Source organism: Syngnathus acus, chromosome 5, assembly GCF_901709675.1.
Source record: "Syngnathus acus chromosome 5, fSynAcu1.2, whole genome shotgun sequence".
Taxonomy (NCBI): domain Eukaryota; kingdom Metazoa; phylum Chordata; class Actinopteri; order Syngnathiformes; family Syngnathidae; genus Syngnathus; species Syngnathus acus.
This window is the reverse complement of record NC_051091.1, coordinates 12,039,696-12,060,113: the sequence shown is the minus strand read 5'-3', so window position 1 is coordinate 12,060,113 and position 20,418 is coordinate 12,039,696. Positions and strand designations below refer to the sequence as shown.

At 43.1% G+C, this 20,418-nt stretch overlaps 1 protein-coding gene across 3 annotated transcripts; it reads right to left on the bottom strand.

Annotated features, from left to right (window-relative positions):
• Positions 1 to 10,007: 10,007 nt before the first annotated feature.
• On the bottom strand, positions 10,008 to 20,370 carry LOC119122793 (RNA-binding protein 5). Of its 3 annotated transcripts, none has more exons than XM_037251367.1 (23): positions 20,219 to 20,370; positions 19,475 to 19,524; positions 17,540 to 19,001; positions 17,315 to 17,404; positions 17,137 to 17,203; positions 16,390 to 16,463; positions 13,785 to 13,859; positions 13,403 to 13,694; positions 13,163 to 13,320; positions 12,987 to 13,090; positions 12,839 to 12,908; positions 12,715 to 12,766; positions 12,544 to 12,602; positions 12,364 to 12,460; positions 12,185 to 12,282; positions 11,727 to 12,029; positions 11,497 to 11,646; positions 11,358 to 11,423; positions 11,000 to 11,227; positions 10,847 to 10,921; positions 10,604 to 10,743; positions 10,443 to 10,497; positions 10,008 to 10,359 (listed from the first exon to the last, which is right to left on the bottom strand). In XM_037251367.1, the coding sequence occupies exons 2-23, from the start codon at positions 19,519 to 19,521 to the stop codon at positions 10,264 to 10,266; spliced, it is 3,858 nt and encodes a 1,285-aa protein (XP_037107262.1). In that variant the 5' UTR covers positions 19,522 to 19,524; positions 20,219 to 20,370; the 3' UTR covers positions 10,008 to 10,263. The 3 variants fall into 3 exon arrangements, with proteins under 3 accessions (XP_037107262.1, XP_037107264.1, XP_037107263.1); XM_037251369.1 differs by having other exon boundaries at positions 10,604 to 10,698; XM_037251368.1 differs by having other exon boundaries at positions 12,715 to 12,763.
• Between the last annotated feature and the right edge of the window lie 48 nt (positions 20,371 to 20,418).

The window sequence follows — 20,418 nt, the reverse complement described above, 5'->3', positions numbered from 1 at the left end:
GCAAGAGTCACCCATCTTCGCCTGCCCTCCCCCCAATAAACATTGTCTCAGGATGCTCCAGATGCTCCCCGCTCGCTCATAAAAGCAACCTCCTCCTTTCTTCCTCCAAAGCCGAGGCACGGAATGGAGATAACCAGCGGAACATACCTTTGTTGTCACATGGATGGGATGAGGGTATTTTGTTAGATCTTCTGGATAGCATTGGAAGCATCCAGGTTTTGTTCCACGCAAAGCCCTTTCATGCTGATGTTGATATGCGTCTTCTGGTATTTGTGAAAGTTTGAGAGGATAGCTTCACACTCAAACTTCAGCATAGTAAAGGAAGCATTTTCCACCTATAGCACCTATCGCCCTCAGGGTCATGGGTGAACTTCCAAACTCCAGACAGGAAAGGCTGGAGCTGACAACCCAACCTTGACCATGCAAGCATTTTCCACTTGGGAATACCAGCTAATTGCCATTCACATGCTAGTGAATAGACAATTAATTCATTTCATTCTTATTAGAATCTCCAATACTTCACTGTATGGACATCTTGACAGAGCACTCTTTTTGTTGAATGAGGGATCCTTCCTTATCGGCGACCATTCAGTTAAAACTGAAGAGAGGGAGATCTGATGAAGTCTTTTGTTTTGATGCGCTCAGACTTCTTATCTACCAGCGAGTTGGGTGGAATCCAACCGCAGACGTAGCAGTCCAAAGAAAGGCGACAACACAATATAGGGTAGCGGTTATCATCTTGCTGCAGTCACGCTTGTCCCACGTTTGTATCGGCTCTTGTCTCCGTCGCTATGGTTACCCCTATAGACATCTTAAATGACCACATGGAGACAAATTCTGTATGATAATAACCTTGTGTATGGAGGAGTTCTAACTCCAGGAGTTCAACGTCTGAATCGATCCCGTGGAAGGACCCCACTCTTCCTTCAGCATTCACCGATTGCTCGACATGGAGAATGTCGGCGGTGTCCTCTTAGAAGTGCAAATATACTCCTCTTGTCTTTCTCCCGGCCATACCACTGTCAATTCCAAGGGAATGGCCGACGTCAGGCAATCCTTCCGGGCCTGTCGTCAGAGGACTCTGGCGGCGGCGCCTGTGAAACCGGAGAGCAGCTGGACCGACTTCACACGAGGGCCAAGAGGTGACGGAGGGATGGTTTAGCAGCGCTGTAGAGGAGGTAACGCACACCCCAAGTTGTAGGGATACCGGGCCTTGGTGTTCAGCCATCGAGGCTGCCAGCGTGTTGAGGAAAGCCAACCCGCTGCTTCTGAAACGCTCGGGTTTCCTCACAACTTGTTGCCTGGTGCTATATAAACCCCGGCATGCAGTGTTGACACCTGATCTGGACTAAAAGGGCCGCTGGAGGGGTTGTTTGCGCTCACCATTCCCTTGCTCTTTCAAGTGCTCTCCCCTCTCATGCTGCCCACATAAACCCACTGGCATGGTCACCCTTCAAGGGACCCTGGGATGAACCTCCACGCACAGCTTTCACTCATTTTCACTCATCGCTGCTCTGGTAATGAGGGGCCACCATTGGGAACACTTTGGGTCCAGGGAGTTTCCTTTCGCTACTGTAAGAAGGAATATATTTTCACTCGTGGAGGTTGCACTTTTATCGTTTATTTTCGATCAATTCCTACATTGCACTTCGTACTCTGGTCTGTTCGTATGCTGCCAAATATAACCAGATACTTTTACAATTGGGAACAGAGATTTTTTTTCCTTCAAGTACTGCTCCATTTTCACTTGCGAGTGCAGCACTTCATGTTACTGAATGCCAGTCACCAGAAGACCAAAAATATTTTGCAATTTGCTCCAGCCCAACCCCAACTAAGTATGATCTAAATTGAATGTGTGGAAAAATGCTAAGCAAGGTGAAAAACCTCTAGAGCTTGAAAGATTCCAACCTGTGACTACTCTCTGACTGCAGCTTGCTGCAAAGGGATTATGAGCTGCAAGCATTAAATTATTAAACTTAACTGAGTACCATGTGAGTTTGTTGCTGAGTGAGGTCCACAGTTTGCCTCAAATCCATCACAACACACGTAAAGATCAATACCACATATTTCCAGAGCAGCCAAATGCACTTGTTTATTAAGATGGGAGGGGGAAAAAAAAAAGGATGTTAACCCTCTGTGTATTTTAAGAGCTTGTTTCAGGTTTATTTGGGTGTCACGATTTGCATGCGTCCCGTTTTGTCCATCTGCGATGTTTTAAGCCGTTTGGAGTGTCACTTCAGATGCGGATTGCGTGTGTGTATGGAAGAGGAATGTGGTGTTTCCAGCTCTGAAGGGAAAACTGGAAAAGGAGCACATATTTCTCAGGAGACACCACAAAGGGGGCCCTACTTCTTTTTCTCTACTCATGATGTCGTTTCTGATGTCGACAGGCAAGCCCTCTTATTCTCCAGAAGTCCGTCCGCCTTGCATTATTTATGAGCCTCGTTCACAATGTTGATACCTCATCATGGTGGCGCAGTAATGAGCGGGACAATGAATTTAAGCGCTGTCAACGGCCACTTAAGTGAACCGGTTGCCCCCTCCCACACCAGATCCTTCTCTGTGTGTGTTTTGGATATGTTTTTAGTTTCGAGGCCCAGTTCACAATGGAGTTTCCATTTCAAATCCCCGCAGTTGAATTTCCACATTTATCTTGTGTCAGTTTTATATGGCACAGTGGTGCTTGGCCGCATTATGCAATGGGTTATATTGCCATGTGTAAATTGTAAAGAGCAGCAAATTACACTTGCTAAATTTTTTCCCTGGAATTTATTTTTTTCCGCTTAGTGGTATTTCTTTTTTCTAAATAGAACCACTCACGTTTGTGTTTGTGCATGTGTGTGTGTGTGTGTGTGTGTGTTGGCTTTGAGCATGTGCAAGAACACGCCTGTGTATATATTGCACAGCCGACAAATGAACATGTTGACGAAAGAAATGACAGGAATGTAATGAAAGGTGTGTTGGTGGTCTTACAGTTTACAGCCCAGTGCATTACACTTCATTTAATTTGGCTGACAGCAAAATGTATGTAACAACAACAATTTGTCCCATGAAATGACTTTATGGGCTGAAATAGAAACAAATCCATTGAGAAATGAGCCTTTATGCATCCACACAATTAACAATGCAGAGCGACTTGGAGACAGCTGTGCAATGGCCATGCATCAGGCCTCCTTCTTCCAGATGTGCATGCACACTGTTGGTTTCCTGTCTCGTTTCCACGCAAGCGGCAAAATAGGTGCTTGGATGAAATCATAACAGGAAAGAGCAGCCGTATACAAGCAGAAGGAAAACGTTCCGCCGTGTTTCAAACAGACACCTCGTTTTCTCAAATGATGTTTGGGGGGCCCCGAGGTAAACCCACCCTTACCAACTGCAAACACTTTGAATAATAATAATATCAATTCTCTCAATGAGCTGTTCAACGCAACATATCAGCAGCTAAGGGCAATCCACTTCTGTGGATGTTTTGTTTATAAATAGCCTTTGAAAACCCATTTTCAGGTAGTTTCATGTCCCACCAAAAGCAAATTTTTCGCGACGTAATAAACTAAAAAATGTGAATTCACTACGAAGTAAAATTTGGATTTCTCAGCAACACTGGGTCTCAGTTAACAAACAGGAAGATGGTCTCAGAAGGGGTCGCGGCCATCCCGGTCCAGCCAAGCCCAGCCTGATTTCATTAGAAGGCTTAACCTTCAAAAACATAGCCCTACGTCAAGCTTTGCCCTCAGGTCTGTTTTGACTGAAAGGAAGCTGGAGAAAGGCTGGCGTATTCTGTTGAGGACCAGCAAAATCGGTTAAGTGTGTCGCTTGAACTGATTAAATGTTTACATTTGATGGAGTAAGCTAGTTAATTGCTTGCGTCAACCTTTCTTACATACTGAAAGCAGACATATTATGTATTTTCTTCACAATTTTAAACACTTGCCAGATGTAAAAGGTTTTGACATTCTTTGGATAAAATACACAAAGGATAAAGAATTACACTACGCATTACACACAGGTTTCATTACCGTGACAACTTTGGGGATGGAGTTATCGATAGAATATAAACACATATAAACCAGTTCCAAAATAATTCCCCATGTTTCCAGACGTTTAAATTGCATTCATGCGGTTGAAGTGAAAATGTAAACGAACAAGGCGAGTGTCTCATCCAGGTGTCGCACCTTTTGCGGCCCTCATTTCCTCCCGGCCGTGCCCCTGCGATCAATGCGAGGCTTTTTCACGCCTCCTCTTCCACGTCTGCTGGCTTGATGAGGGCCAGATGTGGTCCACGTGAGGGCCCCGTGCCATCTGATGCTGTGACGCCAGAGAAGCTGCGCACTCCGGGGGGGGTGGCATCCATCAACGAGGACGTGTAAAGTACACTCTGAGAACGTTTGGCCTATTAACCCTTTGTCGGACATGGATGCGACAATATTTGGTGACTGGGAAGGAGGTTCCAAATGGTCCCTCCACGCCTCATTGTGTACTTCGAGGTTAAAAGCTATAAATGTAGCATGACTCCTAAAATTCTATCGGGCAAACACAGGCTTGCAAAAATTGGTGAGTTTTCGAGCATGTTGATTCATTTGACAGATAAATGCCAAAACTATTGCAATAAACGACTGGTCGTAACATTTTGCTCATGTCAAAGTGCCACCATGTGCATAAAGTAAGTGTGCAGGCAAAGCTGATTGCTGGCAGAGACTAAGTACAGCCGCATAGCGACAGCTGCATGATGTCATGCCTCTTGCGGAGATTGCACAGATGTGATTAAAAGCATGCCGCAGATTAAGCATGTAGTCCTTGACAGAAATTCCAAATGTTAAGTGGAGCGGCGGTCTTCAACCACCGCGACATTTGGCACTGGGCCACACAGAGAGACTGAGCAATTGATGTGACAAGTTGAATATTAAAATTCACTTGTGCCTCTCTACGTGATGCAGTAGTAAAAAAGTACGACCAAAATTTAAAAGTAAAACGTCTCAGATTGAAGACACTGACAGCAATTTTTGGCCTATAGACAGAAAATACACAAGAAGGCCAAAGCCAAGATTCGAAACAGTGAGGTACGCAAGATAACCGTTGCACACTAGCTAACCGTTGCCCTGCCCTTAATTTTAAACTCTGAAATCAAATCCCCACCAATGGTGTAAAGCAGCACTGTCAAATTCCAAGGCTTTCATTGTGCTAAGAACACCACAAGGATGCAAGTGAGGACTAATGAATGGGCTGTCACAGAGTCGATGTCGCAGCGCCGCCGCAGACGACGTATAAATTGCTGTGTAATTTCAGACCCCGACAAATGATATTCAAATAAAGGGTAAAGGGCCGTGAGGCGTAGCACGCCATCGAGGAACCCATTTGACATACGTCAAAGATGTATAATGGTAGAGGACAAAGTACATCAGACCTCCCTCTTGGGTTTCACCAGAAGACAAAGGAAGATATGAGAAAAGCTGCAAATGTGGCATGAATACCAGACACAAATAAAGCCACATGGCGGGGTATTTTTTTCAGGGGTGGAGGGCGTTTGTTTCTGTAATACAATCTCTCCACTCCCTCAGCTACCTTTGCTTCATTGTAATGTTTCATAGAGATACGAAGGCATGTTCAGACCACAGTGAAAATTAGAAAAAAAGACCAGTACAAGAGTAAAGTCAGATTTTACAGAAAATGAAGTTGGAATTTTACTAGAAACAACATGTATAGTCATCGTTTTCAATTCCCACAAGAAGACTGTAGTATTAGGAGAATTAAGAATTAATTTGTAATTTTAGAGTAGTAAATAATGTAATATTTCAGACAATTGTCATCAGGAAAGAAATGCAAAAACTATGAGTGTAGTTTGTAATACTAAGAAATGTAAAAAATTACAGGAAAATTGGTTCAATTTTGTATGTCACCAGGAGGTAACTATAGTGTGAGCTGCCTATTTCTGAAAATATTTATCTGTCTGTGACTTGGTTGCCATGGCAACTTGGTCCTGCAATAGAGCAGACGGGCTGAGCAAGTGAATCGTATATACGAGAGGACTGACCAGGTTAAAAAAGAAATTAGTGGGTAAAAATGGGCTGTATTTGTCTTGGTCATAATTTATGACAATAGAGTTGTGATATTATGAGAACAAAGTAATACATTTATGAGATTTTATAATCCTACGAGAAATCTTAATTTTACATGAATTGAAAAAGTAGTAAGAGGAAAAATATTTTTTCTTAATAATGAGGAATTGCCTTTCATTTTTTTTTTCTTGAACCACTGCATCTACTTATTAAATAAATACATGCAATGTATGTATTTTCTTTCCATATTAGGCCATACAGTGAGTGCGAGAATGCAGGACACAATCATCCAACTTTTTCTTATGCTGCTGCTGCATTGTGCCTCCAGGACACAATGAATAACAATGAATAATTTCCAGACTATGTTTTTCATTTTCACCGCAGGAATTGGCTCCAAAGCGAGTGATTGTGTTACGGTACTTGCAAAGAAGAAAATAACCTGAAGCTACTTTTAACTGTTGGTTTGGGATGTTAGGTGAATACAAAGCCTTTGTCTTGCTCACTCCAACTTGACGCTCTTGGGACCCAACATTTCCAACCAATTGTACAGAACAACCTCCGAACTGTGACTTGAGAAACAACTGCATCATAAAATAAGAACGTACCGTAATTTTCGGACTATAAGTCGCACCGGAGTATAAGTCGCACCAGCCATAAAATGGCCAAAAATGTGAAAAAAAACATATATAAGTCGCTCCGGAGTATAAGTCGCATTTTGGGGGGCAATTTATTCGACAAAATCCAACACCAAGAACAGACATGAACGAGCAACAACAGGCTAAACGATACGGTATGCTAACGTGACAAACACAAACGAGGAGCTGAGAACGGGCCTGACGTAACATTCAGAGTTATTAAAAAAACTACTACATAAATAACACATTTATAAAACCATCTGTGTCACTCCAATTCATTAAATCCATCGATTGTCCTTTGTCAACAATGCCGTGTGCCGCGCCGCAGTTCAAATTATTCCACATGCCCATACAACGATATATAAACTATATTTTAAATAACTATCACATAAACAACAATATTATCAAACCATTTGTGTCACTCCAAATCATTAAATCCATCGATCAAATTTCTCGTCCTTTATGTCATCCTGGTGACAGAGGACATGTCCAGAGTATACGGCGCTTTAAAGTGTTAATTACTTTATTTGATTTTTTCTCTCTATTTTTCATGTTTTGAATATGTTCAAGATAAAGATATCAAAGCATGTGAAGTGATCAACTATACTAAAAATAACATGTGAAGTGGTCAACTATACTTGTAAGTAAGTGATGTGTTAATGATCAAGTAAAAATTTGTGAAAAAAAAACATATATAAGTCGCTCCTGAGTATAAGTCGCCCCCCCCACCCAAACTATGAAAAAAACCGCGACTTATAGTCCGAAAATTACGGTAAGTAAGGACAAGTTTGTTCTTACCCTGGAAATCCCTTGAAAAAAGGTCTTGGTCCTTAGAACAACTCAGATCAGAGCTCAGGTCACATCCTGGTCTGTAGGCAATATGGCCATCCTTAGCACCTGACAGGAAGTTTGGTGAATTGTCCTGTGGCTGTTTTTGCTCTGCCCTCTAAAGATCTGGAGGGAGTCTAGTCTAGATAGATATTTTGTCTCCTTTGGACAGGGCAAGAAATGGTTATGTTCCTGAATGAAACTGAATTCAGGTGCTGAATTTTGAGTTTTCTGGCCAACCGATACCCAAAACCAAAATGGCTGACTTCTTGTTCAATTTCAGGTATGTTGTGTCCCTGAGACTTTGTCAAGCAATTCAATAAGACATGCAGCAGGCCACCTACCAAATTTCATTTACATTTTGGAAGGCAATTTATCTGGTCCAAGAAAATCCATGCACACATCCAGTTTCTAATGAAAAAATATTAAGACATTTCAGGAGGGACTTCGCACTGCCTTCGATAATAAACAGTGGAATGATGTATTCATCATGTTAAAGCCATTACACACATTCCCACGGGTCGTCATAACCGGGGCAACGATATGTTGACAACTTTACCGCCAACAGTATGGAAATCTCATCAAAATATTCCCAGCTATGTACGCATTTACCTGGATTGACAATATATTATCGTTTCTGCCTCATTGCTCACTCCGCCTAATATCGAATTAAATATTTAATGCGGGCCATTAATAATACACAAGGGTAAATTTGAGAGTACTCCAACTTCATGAAAAATGAGATTAGTTTGACGTCATGTCATAATAATTGTACCATAGCTTTCAACACGAAGTTTTTCTCATAACTTTATGAGATGGGCTATCTTTAATTTTGTTTGAATATGTTGAAAGAATATTATGACTTGACCTTCATATGTCCTTGGACTTAATGGCACGTGTTCAAGACAATGGACCGTTGTCAATTTGATGGGAGCTTTCCGACACTTGTCGCTCTGAAAGGATCACAGGCCTCCATTATTTGTAGGTTGCCGTGTCCTGTGGCGACAGTCAAACAAACAAAGATTGAGACATGTGCTATGTCTTTTGTATTTACATATAAATGAACTATTTATCGCTGACATCCCACACGGGTTGAGCTTTGCTTTCCCTTCTCTATACTTCAAATTGAATCAGTTGGGGGATGGTGAGAATTATTCTCCTCTTCTTTATATACTAGATTATATACTACTTTAAGCGCAGTTTAATTAATCGCAAATTAATTAATTGTAGAACTTTTATGGACAACCATTCACAGTGATGTATAATTTAGAGTCTTCAATGAACCTTAAGTATGATTCTGGAATTTGTGTATTGACATTATAACCCTAACTTTGGCTTTAAATCCTGATTTGAAGCCACAACTTGAAAGCCTAGCGCTGACTTGAGACGTCAATGTGAAACCTTAAATCACACTTGAAACTGATTTTGGATTGAAACCCTAACATGGTCTGACTCCCTAATTTCAAGCTCAAAAATTGGACTCGAACACAAATTCTGATTTGAAACCGCAAGCTTGACCCCCTACCCAAGCCCCCTCCCCAATTACAACCCTGATTTACACATCAAATTTGAAATCTACCTGGATTTTTTTTTTAAGTGATTGAAATTGATTGTTAATTCATTTCTATTTATTTTTTCCCTTACTGCTGTGTATGAGGAAGGCCCCATCAGTCTGTGTGGAATAAACATGGATGGAAATTAAAAAAATGTCCACAAAAATGTTGTGTCCCATAGCACTGGCAAACCTTTGACATTCGAGGGGAGCTTAATATGCTGAGACACTGTTGAAAAGGTGTTGCCTTCCCCCTGGCTCAGTTTGATCGACAACTGCAGCCACCCCCCCCCCCCCTTTGTTCCAATTGCCCAGATAGAACACATACACACCAGCAAAGGTCAGAGTCCAGTCTTGTCATATATACCTGCAGTGTACAAGGTGTGTGAGCCGCTTCATTGATTCATTGGAACTGGTTTAAAAAATGTGTGGGCTGTATACTCATCTAATGCTACCAATGTACACAAAAAGCATTATTGCACACTAATATAGTATTGCCCTTGTAGGAAAGTAAAATCAGAAATGTCCCCAGATAGAATCTAGAGAGGGGGAGAAAATAGGCTGAGACTGAAATATTGGATCATGCTGCCACCTTGTGATGGAGAATGAAGTCTCGCAGTACAATAACTGCCATGTGTCCCTAAAGATTGTTCTCATTTAAATCCAAGAGTGTCTGTGTTGGATGAAGCAGGCCCAGAATGGTTGTCTTGACATAACATAACAGAAGCACCACAACAAAAGACTGCGCTTATTTTCATATTTGTGGTCTGACCCAAACCCTATCCTGTGCAAGTCCACATTCTTAGTGACATGATTTTCACTGAATTTATTTTATATTAGTATTTAGTAGAAACATTTACAAAATCATGACTACTACTGTTAGTAATCGCATGCAGCAACTGACAATCATGTGAAAACACTAAAAAAAGAGAACAAAAGTTGAGTTGTTTGTGTTTTTTTATGTAGAAAACAGTGCATATATAATACTACATCCACAGATGAAAAACGAGGAAAGGAAATAATAAAAAAAAAAGTTGAAGCTTTAAAACAAACTTTAACTGTGAGTCTGTGGGTGATTTCATATTTACAAGTTCAAGAAACATCGCCGGCACAACATCCATCCATCACTGTCTTTGTGATGTTTTGGTTCACAATGTGTGACGGACAAGGGCGAAGGATCGGCTTTCGAATAAGGTCACTCCAGTTCCTTGAAGCGCGCAAACATGGCCTTCCGCACTGCTTGTTTGTAGGTGGCGTGGTCCCAAGCTACGTGCTCTTTCTTCTGGCGTCTCTATGGAAATGGAATCGAAATGGGTGTAAATAAAAAAGAATCAGTGCGGGACATTAAAGTAATGGAAGAGAAATAACACTTACGGGAGGTGGAGGTTCTGAGCCCAAACCAGGTCTTTCACTGACTTTGTTCATCTCTCTAAGGCCAAAAAAACAAAAGTTAAAAAAAAAATAAAAAAAATTCACAGATAGTGATCAGGGAGTAGAGAATGAAAGAGCCAAGTGGAGGTGGTGTTGAGTCGTACCTAGATCCTCCAGCCCAGCTGTTATGATGCTGCTGCGGCTGTTGATGTTTTCTCCGCTTTTGTTCTGGTGACCTGACAACTTCCCTGGTGGTCAGCTGTGTAGGGAATGTTTGGGAGACATTCACACCCTTAACTGGTTTCTAACCAATCAAAGGGCACATGTTGAAAAAACACCATTCACAGTCACATGTATCCACTAAGGGAACATCCAAACTTCACGAGACCGTGCGACATTTCACTCACTTCTTTTTCCTGGTTCTCAAGTGCCTCCAGCTCTTTCTTAGACCTTTTGATCTTCAAGTGGATCTCCATGTTTTGCTGAAAGTACAGACAACTGTCAAAAAGAGAGGACGTGCACCATGTTAGCATTAGCAGTGCTAGCAGGCAATACTGTACTTTATGCAGATCGGACAGCTGCTGGTGGCGGACGAGCGCGTCCTTGTTGGGGAACTGTCTCCTGCACAGTAAGCAGGCCATCTTCTTCCAGTCCGTCAGCTTGTCCTCTCGTACGTTGGGCGGAGCTTTGCTGATCTGACGTGCTACCTCCTCCTTGTCCTCCTCCACCTCCTCGTCGCTTCCGGCGGCGTAGTCTGACGCCAGCATCCCCAGAGAGCCCATCAGTCGCTGACAACACAAAACCACATGCTGAGTTGTGGGGAGAACATTCGGAACAAATGGTTTACCCGCGCTACATTGCAGTTGATCATGGAATGTATCGCTCCTGATGAGCAGGGGTTCAGTTTAACATCTTTACCTTTGACTTTTCCTCTTTTTTAACTGGAGCAAGAGGCTTCTTGAAGAGATCCTCACTGCCTGAATTCTGTGGGTGCACAACTACGTGAATGACTTGCAAATAACGAGACTTAAAGTTCGGCGAAAGGCGTTCTCCTCACCTTCCTCTCGAACACTGCAAAGCCCGCATCAGCCGTCTTGGATTGCTTCCTGTCATCGTCCATGCCGGTTCTCAGCAAAGGTGACGGGGAGCGCACGCACTCCTTTTGCCGGTTCTGGATCTTGGCCCAGCGCTCCATATCCTTCATGATCTGAACAATAAGCATTTATTCAGTCACCCATTCTCCTATACATAGACATATTTTGGGGGGGCATTAATTTTGTAAACAACCTTGACAGCAGCAAGGCTTCTTGGTCTGTCATCCCTTCTTGGCGAGTCGTCATCATCTTTCCTCTCAGGAGACAGACTTCCCTGGTTGTCAGCAGAAACAGGCGGTTTGGTGGAGGCCACTGGGGGCGCTGAGGGTTTCTTCATGTCCAAAGGAGCGTCAGCTGCCGGGTTAGAGAGAATGGCTTGGTCTTCGGCCGTCATGACCACAGGTTGGTGCCCCTGGTTGCCTCCGGGCACCGGAACGTATGCCTTTGTTGTCGTGTCCCAGTACAAATACTCTTGGTTCTGTGCGTTGTAGAAGTACTGTGAACAAAGATGTTAAGGTATGAGATTTGATTGATACCTGGATTTGTATCAGTACAGATCCCTGGAAGTCTCCAAAAATACAACACCTATAATACTTCAGTAGTATCTACTGTATGCTGACGCATTTGTACCATGGTGTCTTGCAAACTCACTCTTGAGGCAGGGTCATAGTACAGGGTTGTCTCAGGGTCATAGTAGAAGCCCGATGTGGCGTCGTACAAGTAACTGGACGTATCTTGCGTCTCTGCATCTGAGAGGATCATGAAGAAAAGACTTTGTAACTGATGAACATGCATGCAAACAGCCACTGGTATAAAGCGGATGTTCTTACCAAACGACTCATTGGCAGTGGCTGCAGTATCATCAGGCACATGTGCTCCGGTCGACTGGTAGGACGGATCCACGGCTTGACTGGCGTAGTCAACTCCCTATGAGATGATACGTTACAAGAAGTGTCATGGATGGTACTTTTTTTTGTTGAAATTTTGAACAAAGCATCTCATCCACCCACCTGGATAATGTTGCCATCTACTGACAGAGGCGGCTTACTGCTACCAGTCGGCAAACCGGCTAGGGACAAAACGGCACTATTTTAAGTGCATTTACGCTCAAGGCTCCTGAGAATCACCTTTACATGGGTAACAAGACGAATGTGTGAGTAACTATGCGTAAGATGTCTCACCTTGCATTCCAGGAGGGGGCTGCACGAAAGGTTGCGGGTAGAATTGCTGCTGCTGAAACGCCAGAGGAAACATCAACTGAAAGGTCTGATTATTTCCGTCGGCATAAATAGGAGCGCAACTGACCTCCACTGTACTGCCTGCGGGCTGATAGCCTGGGGTCAAGCTGTTTGGTTTGTCAAGCTCTCTTCGTAAACTACAACGGACAAGAAATGAAGTCCATTTGCCATAAGAAATAGTGCGACGAAGAACAAAATCTGACCTGACGACTTACTTCTGGTGCTTTAAGGGTTTGGCAACTTCTGCATACACTCTGACTCCATCAATATAAAGGGGATTGGGTTTGTTGAGGAGTAGGTCCACCAAGCGAGTCACTTCCTACAAAACAAAATACTCGCTACACAAATTGTAGAGCCAACATGGCAACATAAGCAATGCACGGCTAGGCACCTCGTGGGAATCCATGTCAACAAAGCAGAAGCACTTTGCTCCAGGGGTCTTGGCCTTGATCAGACGAACATTTCTCTCATCCAGATAAGCAAACGGATCCAAAGCTTTGAGAATGGCATCTACTGTTGTGGTGGGCTTTATATTTTTTATGATCATGGCTGTTCAGGGGAACAAGGAGAATGCAGTTATTATATGAGTAATGGTGAATAACAGACGGTTCTAACGCTTTACGGTACATACTTTTACTGTCCTTAAAGATTGCTTTGGACTGAAGGGAATTGTGGTGAAGGGTGTTTTGGTTGCCCCAAGACTCTGCTTGCGTCTCACTTTCCTGCTGCTGAAACTGCTGGTCAACCTGCTGCTGCCAGGCCTCTGGGGTCAGGTCAGAGTTGCGCTGCCACTGGGTGGAAGGCAGGGGCTTCGTGGGGCCTTTAGACGCCGACCCATTTTGGCCGGACTCAAATTCTTCTGATGGCTGATCGGGTCTGGACAACTGTGACTCCACGGGTGGAGTCAAGGTGCGATGGGATTCCTTGTTTAAAAAAAAAAAAAAAAAATGCATCATTTATAAGATCGACATTTAGGCCTGGTCATTTTAAATGACACAATTGACAGGACTTACATTAACACTTCTTTGACTGTCATCTGGATGAGAGTAGCTAAGGGAAACTGTTCTAGTGCCAACCTTGAGGGAACCCTGCAACAAGAGCACACACACATAATCAAAATGAGCCCTCAAAAGGATGCCTAAAGTAAGACCAGTGACACCCAAAATGCACTGTGGCGGGGGCACTTGGGGTGCTACACTGGTCCAAGAACTGGTACCATCCTTCAAACGAAAATAAGCCCCACTGGCGTACACTACAGTATTGTGGTAGCTACAAGCGAAGGCTGCATGTATTGATTGTTGTTGTATTAAATGAATCCCATTAAACTGTTTATCAAATGAGCCATCTCGGATATGCCAGACAATTGAATCAACCAACACAGCCTCAAGCTGTCCTTTCCATATTGCACATTTTGTCAGTCTAAAAGTACAACAATCAGACTCACAGAGAACATAAATTGTCACAAACAGAAACTTGTTTTGCCTGTTCAGCAAGGCCACTAATTCCTCCGACTGCCAACTGAGGATTCAGGCCACGGAATACTAAAAATGTCATTCCCAAATCCTTGCTGAAGTCTCAGTCTCATACTTGCATATAAAAACAACTTTGTCTTTCTCAGGACTTGAAAATCTTGAGTCAGTCTACAAAATGTATGCATAGTAAGCCACACTCCATAGTACAGGCTATTCCCTCAAAATGGATCTCGAGAGAAAATGACACCACAAACTAAGCTTTTGTGTATGTGTGTGCTGAACACGGCAAAAAAAAAAAAAGTTGGGGGAAAACAGCAGCACCAAACAATCAGGAAAATCAATCCATCCATTCACTTGGATCCCCACTTGGTTTAGATAGGAGGGCAAGTCTCAGCCAGCGAATTCCATGTGTCACCAATTGACTTAAAAGAAGCTAAGACAAACTCCAGTTTTACCATTTCCATCAAATCCTGCGTAAAATAAAGAAATGGTTATACAAAAGAAAATTAGAAACTAAACAAGAAAACAGAAGGAGTCCCCAGCCACTTCTGGGAATATTTTCAAATTTGACCGGGTTTTGTGTTTGTGTGAATACATATTTAAAAACAAATCATCTATGTACACCATCAATTCCTAATGCTAATGGTTTGTATGGTAATGTCTCCAAAGATGCTGAGAAAATTCAATCTGAAGCACAGTTGCAACACCACTTTAGGAGAATCCCATGGGAGCCATGAACACAAGAAACCAAAGTGCTATTTTTAGGGCAACTTTCGAAGAAGTTCATCACCAAGTCTTTAGGCCTTGTCATGAAAGATCTATTCTGAAACACCCAAAAACATCATGAACCCAGCTTGTGGTTCGGGTAATACTTCACCATTCCCAAGGCAAGACTACTTTCTACATAGCCTCTATTAAAATATAACCAATCCCCACAGACAAGAACCTAACTGCAAGGACAAAAAAAGAAGTACGCTTCTTTCCTGCTTAAATGATGGACAAGGGTCAACAGAGTGAGCACAACAACAAAGTCACTACGGACTGAGTGACTTGATCAGACGAACGTTTCTCTCATCCAGATAAGCAAACGGTTCCAAAGCTACCATGGCGGTAATCGACCTGACATCAATTAATCGATGTTATCAATATTTTTTTTCAACTGTCAACTTGCTGTGTAAGCTTTCACCTCCAAACAAGCTCACTCACACTTCCCCCATCATCCTCGTTTGCAACGGTGGGGTGACTGCAAGAGGGAAGAGCTTGCCATGTTTTGTCGATGACAAATTTTACATTATCAACCACCGGTTGTCTCTACAGTATATTGTCTGTCTTTGGTGATTTCGCTCACCGCTAGCATTAGCACTTGTGCTCTTGTTATATCTGAATGATACCCCTGTGTTTTGCAAGTGACCGGTTTAATTTATTTTGTAAAATAGCTCCACACACTTGAGAAACCGCTGCCGGTTTGCAGTGCCCAACGACCACTTGTTCATTTCGGATATGTGTCCGGGTTGCTCTTGCAAACGCACGTAAATGGCATTACAATTTCCATTTCGCAATGACAAAGTATACATATCAAATGATCTGAGACGTTAAGTTTACTTCATTCTGAATGTTCGACATGTCTAGAGTTTTGTGGCAACAGACTTTTGTTAGCAGTTCCATCAATGACATGAAGAGCTCAATACTACATCTGGCGCTAGTAGTAATAACTCGTGCTTTGTGAAAATAGGGTTGCCATTCTTCACAGTCATCATTAAAAATAACTAAGACCATTCTTGGCACGTCCCACTGGGATGAGGCCCCGGGGAAAACCCAAGACACGCTGGAGGGACTTAGGATCTTGGGATTCTCCCTGAAGAGCCAGACAAAGTGGTATTAGAGAGGGAAATCTGCCCTTCTCAGCTAAAGGCAGGGTAAGCGGAAGAAAATGGTCGGATGGATTTAAAATTCTCTAGCGATTTAAAACTTTGTCTAGCATTTGTTGAAGAAAAACAGTAACAGATTCCTCAATTTCTGACGACCTAGGAAAGTAAAGCCCACCCCCTGCCCAATTCTCTTTGTCCACAATCTACAAATTGCCCTCTCGACCCCTCGTAATCCTGTCGGGAGAGGCGGCCTTGGTCGAGTGACGAGGATAGGCCACCTTGTTGGACTCCATGAAGCGGACTGCATCCTCGAGGTTTAAAAACTCCACATAGGCCGTATCAGAGCTGTAACCTGGGGACAGCATTTGAAATACAAATGGGTTTTTGTTAGTCAGTTCCAGTAACCACAGTCAGCCCGCTATAACATAAGAAGATAGCAGTGCGTTAACACATCGAAATGAATGAACATTTCTCTGCGAGGGAGTTTTAGTTAGCCACCAAAATACTGTACCTTCTCGGGAACACTGCATGTTTATGTCTCCTGATAACTGACTATCTTTGGCAGGGAAAGCTTCGATTAAAGCCTTCAAACGTTTAAAAGGGATATTTCGACAGCAGTCGCCACTTGTGTGGTGTTTGGGTTCATTTCCTTTTGTTCAGTCAAAACAAAGAAAATATCCCTAAACAGTTCCGAGTATGCGCACAAAAAACATTTACTCTAATCTAAGGTCTGACAAAACTACATAAACGTCTTTGAAGGACACACAAACACACACATGAATCACTCCGACTGAATGTTCTCCAATTGCTGCCCAACAGAGATGGCAAAATTGGCTTTACAGACCACCGCCCTCCCCTCCCCGCTTTGTAACGGATCGAGGATCACACAGGCCAAAGACAACAAAAGCAACCATGAAGATCAAATAAGGAAGCGTGCAGCGGTGCGAGCGTCGAAAGAGTGTAAAAATCGAGGGACACGTAAGCGATCGATTGCCCCAAAACAGTTCCACAAGTTCAGTCTTTACCTGGGATGTTTTTAATCTTCATCCCTGGTTGTGGCACCCCACCTGGCACTGTAATGGCACCTAGAATCTGGAAACAGAAAAATAAGGCAAAATGCTCTGAGCACCTCAACACACAAATCTTCTAGTATGGTAAAAAAACAAAAATTAAGATTAAAAACAGATGAGTGTGTTTGATTACCTGCTCCATCGTCGCAGTCTTTGGAATGCCAGTTATGGATACTGTTGTGGAAACTTTGCCTTCCACTGACGAGCTTCTGTAATCTTGATCCTTTTATAGAGGTGTCCAATAAAATCCGTTATGATCAAAATACAAGCATGAGAACTGATCTAGAACTCTGACGGCTATATTGAACTGATAGTTGATGAGTCGTCTATTCATTTTAATGACTAAAAACAGACTTGCCTTAGAACCTGATGCAGTGAATTGCGGATGCTCATCTGGTTTGGATTCCTCAATCAGTGGTGTCCCCTGCAGATCCTCCTGCTTGTACTCAAACATCTTTGCAGGAGCTGTCCGGTAATCAATGTCTCTGTAGTCTTGGTCCCTGCTTTGAAAATGCTCCATTTCTGCCATCTTACCCAGAGTCTGTCCTTCACTGTGTGTGATACCTTCAAGTCCTGTAAAACTATTATTTGGCTCCACAGTCTCACGAGTTGACTGGTTCTTATGGAAGTTTTCACCAATCGTGGAGTTACCCTGACTCTGTTCCGTGCCTCTTTTTGCGAGCCAGCGATTACTTTCAATTCCTCTTCCCGGAGCGACAGAGGGTGGAGTTCTTTCTTGTGTAGAGTTTCGACCAAACGGAGGGCGATCCATTTCAACAAAGTGATCGGCACGAGGGAAGCAAACATCTTTGCCTGGAAAATTAATAGGCGGTCTATCCTTGTCAACAAATGCTGGTGGACCTCCACTGGTGGCATCCCTCCTAAAACCTGCTGGGTGGGTGGGCTGAGAACCACCTTCCATACCTTCATCTGAAAGAGGAGGTTTATCCTTTTGTCGGCTCTTCCATTCCTCTGCAAGAGTCATCTCTTCACCGCTCCTATAGTCCATGAGGGGGCTACCACTTGATTCTGGACCCTTATTAATTCTGGGCTGGTCTTCGGGATGCTTGAAGTCGGATCTTTGGGGCCCGCTAGCATTGGCAGGTGGGCCAGCGCTCGGCCTGTCCATTGGAGGGGCATCATTTCCAAATCTTAAAGGAGAGCGATCCCTGTCTCGAAATTCAGGCGGTGGACAAGGGCGATCTCTGAAGTCCATATCCGCCTCAAATCCACCTCTTGAATTCAAAGGCGGTCCTCCTCTTCTATCTATGTCCCCCATCCTCCGTTCATTGGGAGGCATGTCCATGTTAAAACGACTGTCACCGTCAATACCCATTGGAGGCCGCATTCCCCGAAAATCACTATTGTTCTCTGTTCTGTCGACGGGAAACCCTCTTCTCCCATCCGTGTTGGGATTATTGAAGCAAGGCACATCACGAAACATGTCCCTGTCCCTCATGTCCATACATCTGTTGTTTGGCCCCCATGTTGGAGGATCTCTGCCTCCTCTCTCAAATCCTGAGATACCCTGTGAATTCATCAAATTGTCTCTGGGGTTTCCGTCAAACTGCCCTCGGAAATTTAAATTTGGACCAGGGCCAGATCTGAAATGATCTCTGTCCAGACCTCTGCCACGCATACCGCGTGGATCCATGTCATGTCCCCACAGTGGTGGACCTTCCAATCTTCTCATGTCCATCGGTGGTGGTAGATCCAGAGGACCCATTGGGCCCATGGGTCTCATATTCATCCCATCTCTACCCCAAAAATTAGGCATCGGATGATCTCTTCTCCCAAACATTTCTTCGCGGTGATTACCTCTGCAATGAGGTTGATCATAATTAATTGGTTAACAGCATTAAAAAAAAAAAGTTGTAAAAACGTTTTCTGCTTCGTGCATCTTAAAAAAACAAATTCATAAGTTTGATACTAATATATTGCTTAAAAACAGCCTTTTAAGTAACTCATAGCAAAGCTCCCTCTGTTTACTTGTTTATTTTTACCCCTACATGAGAACCAGAATTGAGAATCATAAGGAACCGGAATTGGATTGAAGAACTGGAAGCGTAACCTACATCTTCCAAATTCCAACAATGCCCAACTCTATTACTTGTTGCATTTCATAACCACAAAATGTCAAACGTTATAAGCCAAGGACCTCCTATATATTTGTAATGTTTGCTTTGGAGTCATATTAATCTATATAATACAGAGCAGTGAGGCAACATGGTCAGAATTACAAAAGCAAAACTGACACTGGCTTTTTAAATATAGCAAAGAGCAGTTTACTTACCTAAACGGAGGTCTTCCCCTTGGTCCTTGCCCTGGTCCATTCCACATTTTCTGTAACGGGTTTACAGATAATCTTCATTGTGGGGGTATGTTCCAAATCCTCAATACAACATTTAATAAAACATTTTCTAAAGATAAGTATTGAGCGTCCCCAAACACTTGCATTTGTTCTAAATAAATTAAAATGAACTAAAACGTAATGTTGCTAATAAAGGAGTAACGTATGGTATTTTAACATGTTGCAGAACAGCCACATAATGTTTAAATCGCATATGCTATTTATACATACAACTTAAGTGCTTGGGCATGTGGACACACAACAAGTCGACGTTCGTATAAATATGAGTGCCACGCTCCAGTGAGGCTTAAGTTGTATTTATTTGGGGGTGTCTGCTCGTGTCAATCACAGCCTGCGTGCTTTGCTAGCAGCGAGCTAAAAAAGAAAGGCCCGCTAACGGTTGATTGGGCAATCAACGCGTGGATAAACGGACTTAAACGCCACAAATTCAGCCGTGATCGATATTCGCGTGGCGTACAACTACAGTATGACTATTTATTGTTCATTCACGTGACGTTAGTGTGAACGTATACGTCGCGAAGCGACCAGCGTTAGCATTAGCTTGGCAGCTATTCCCGTTGAAACGCTCAGTCCCTTGAGCTACAATGCTCACATTTGGAAATGGAAAAGACGAACTACGATATTTCTGCGTAACTCGACTAATTGTAATTATGATTATTCACTCACCTCAGCCGCTCTCACGGGTCGTCGTCAATGAACTCCGCGCAGGGTTTACGTCGATAAGGTACCAAGAGCTGCGACAAGCTGCAGGGAGTCACGTGACTGACAAACGCAGCGGGAGACTTCCGGTAGTCGTACGAGTTCTTGGGTTACGTCATTGCGAGGTATCTATCGATCTGTCTGTCGATCTATCGATCTATCTGTCC

Bases quoted from the DNA above. Each gene is read 5' to 3' on its own strand.
- LOC119122793 (XM_037251367.1), bottom strand. From the start codon at position 19,521: ATGTGGAATGGACCAGGGCAAGGACCAAGGGGAAGACCTCCGTTTAG. The intron at 13,860-16,389 runs GTGGCCTATCCT...CTCTTGTTGCAG, and splicing joins GCTTCATGGAGTCCAACAAG to GGTTCCCTCAAGGTTGGCAC. The intron at 11,228-11,357 runs GTAAAGATGTTA...TTGTGTTGTCAG, and splicing joins AAAAAGAGGAAAAGTCAAAG to CGACTGATGGGCTCTCTGGG.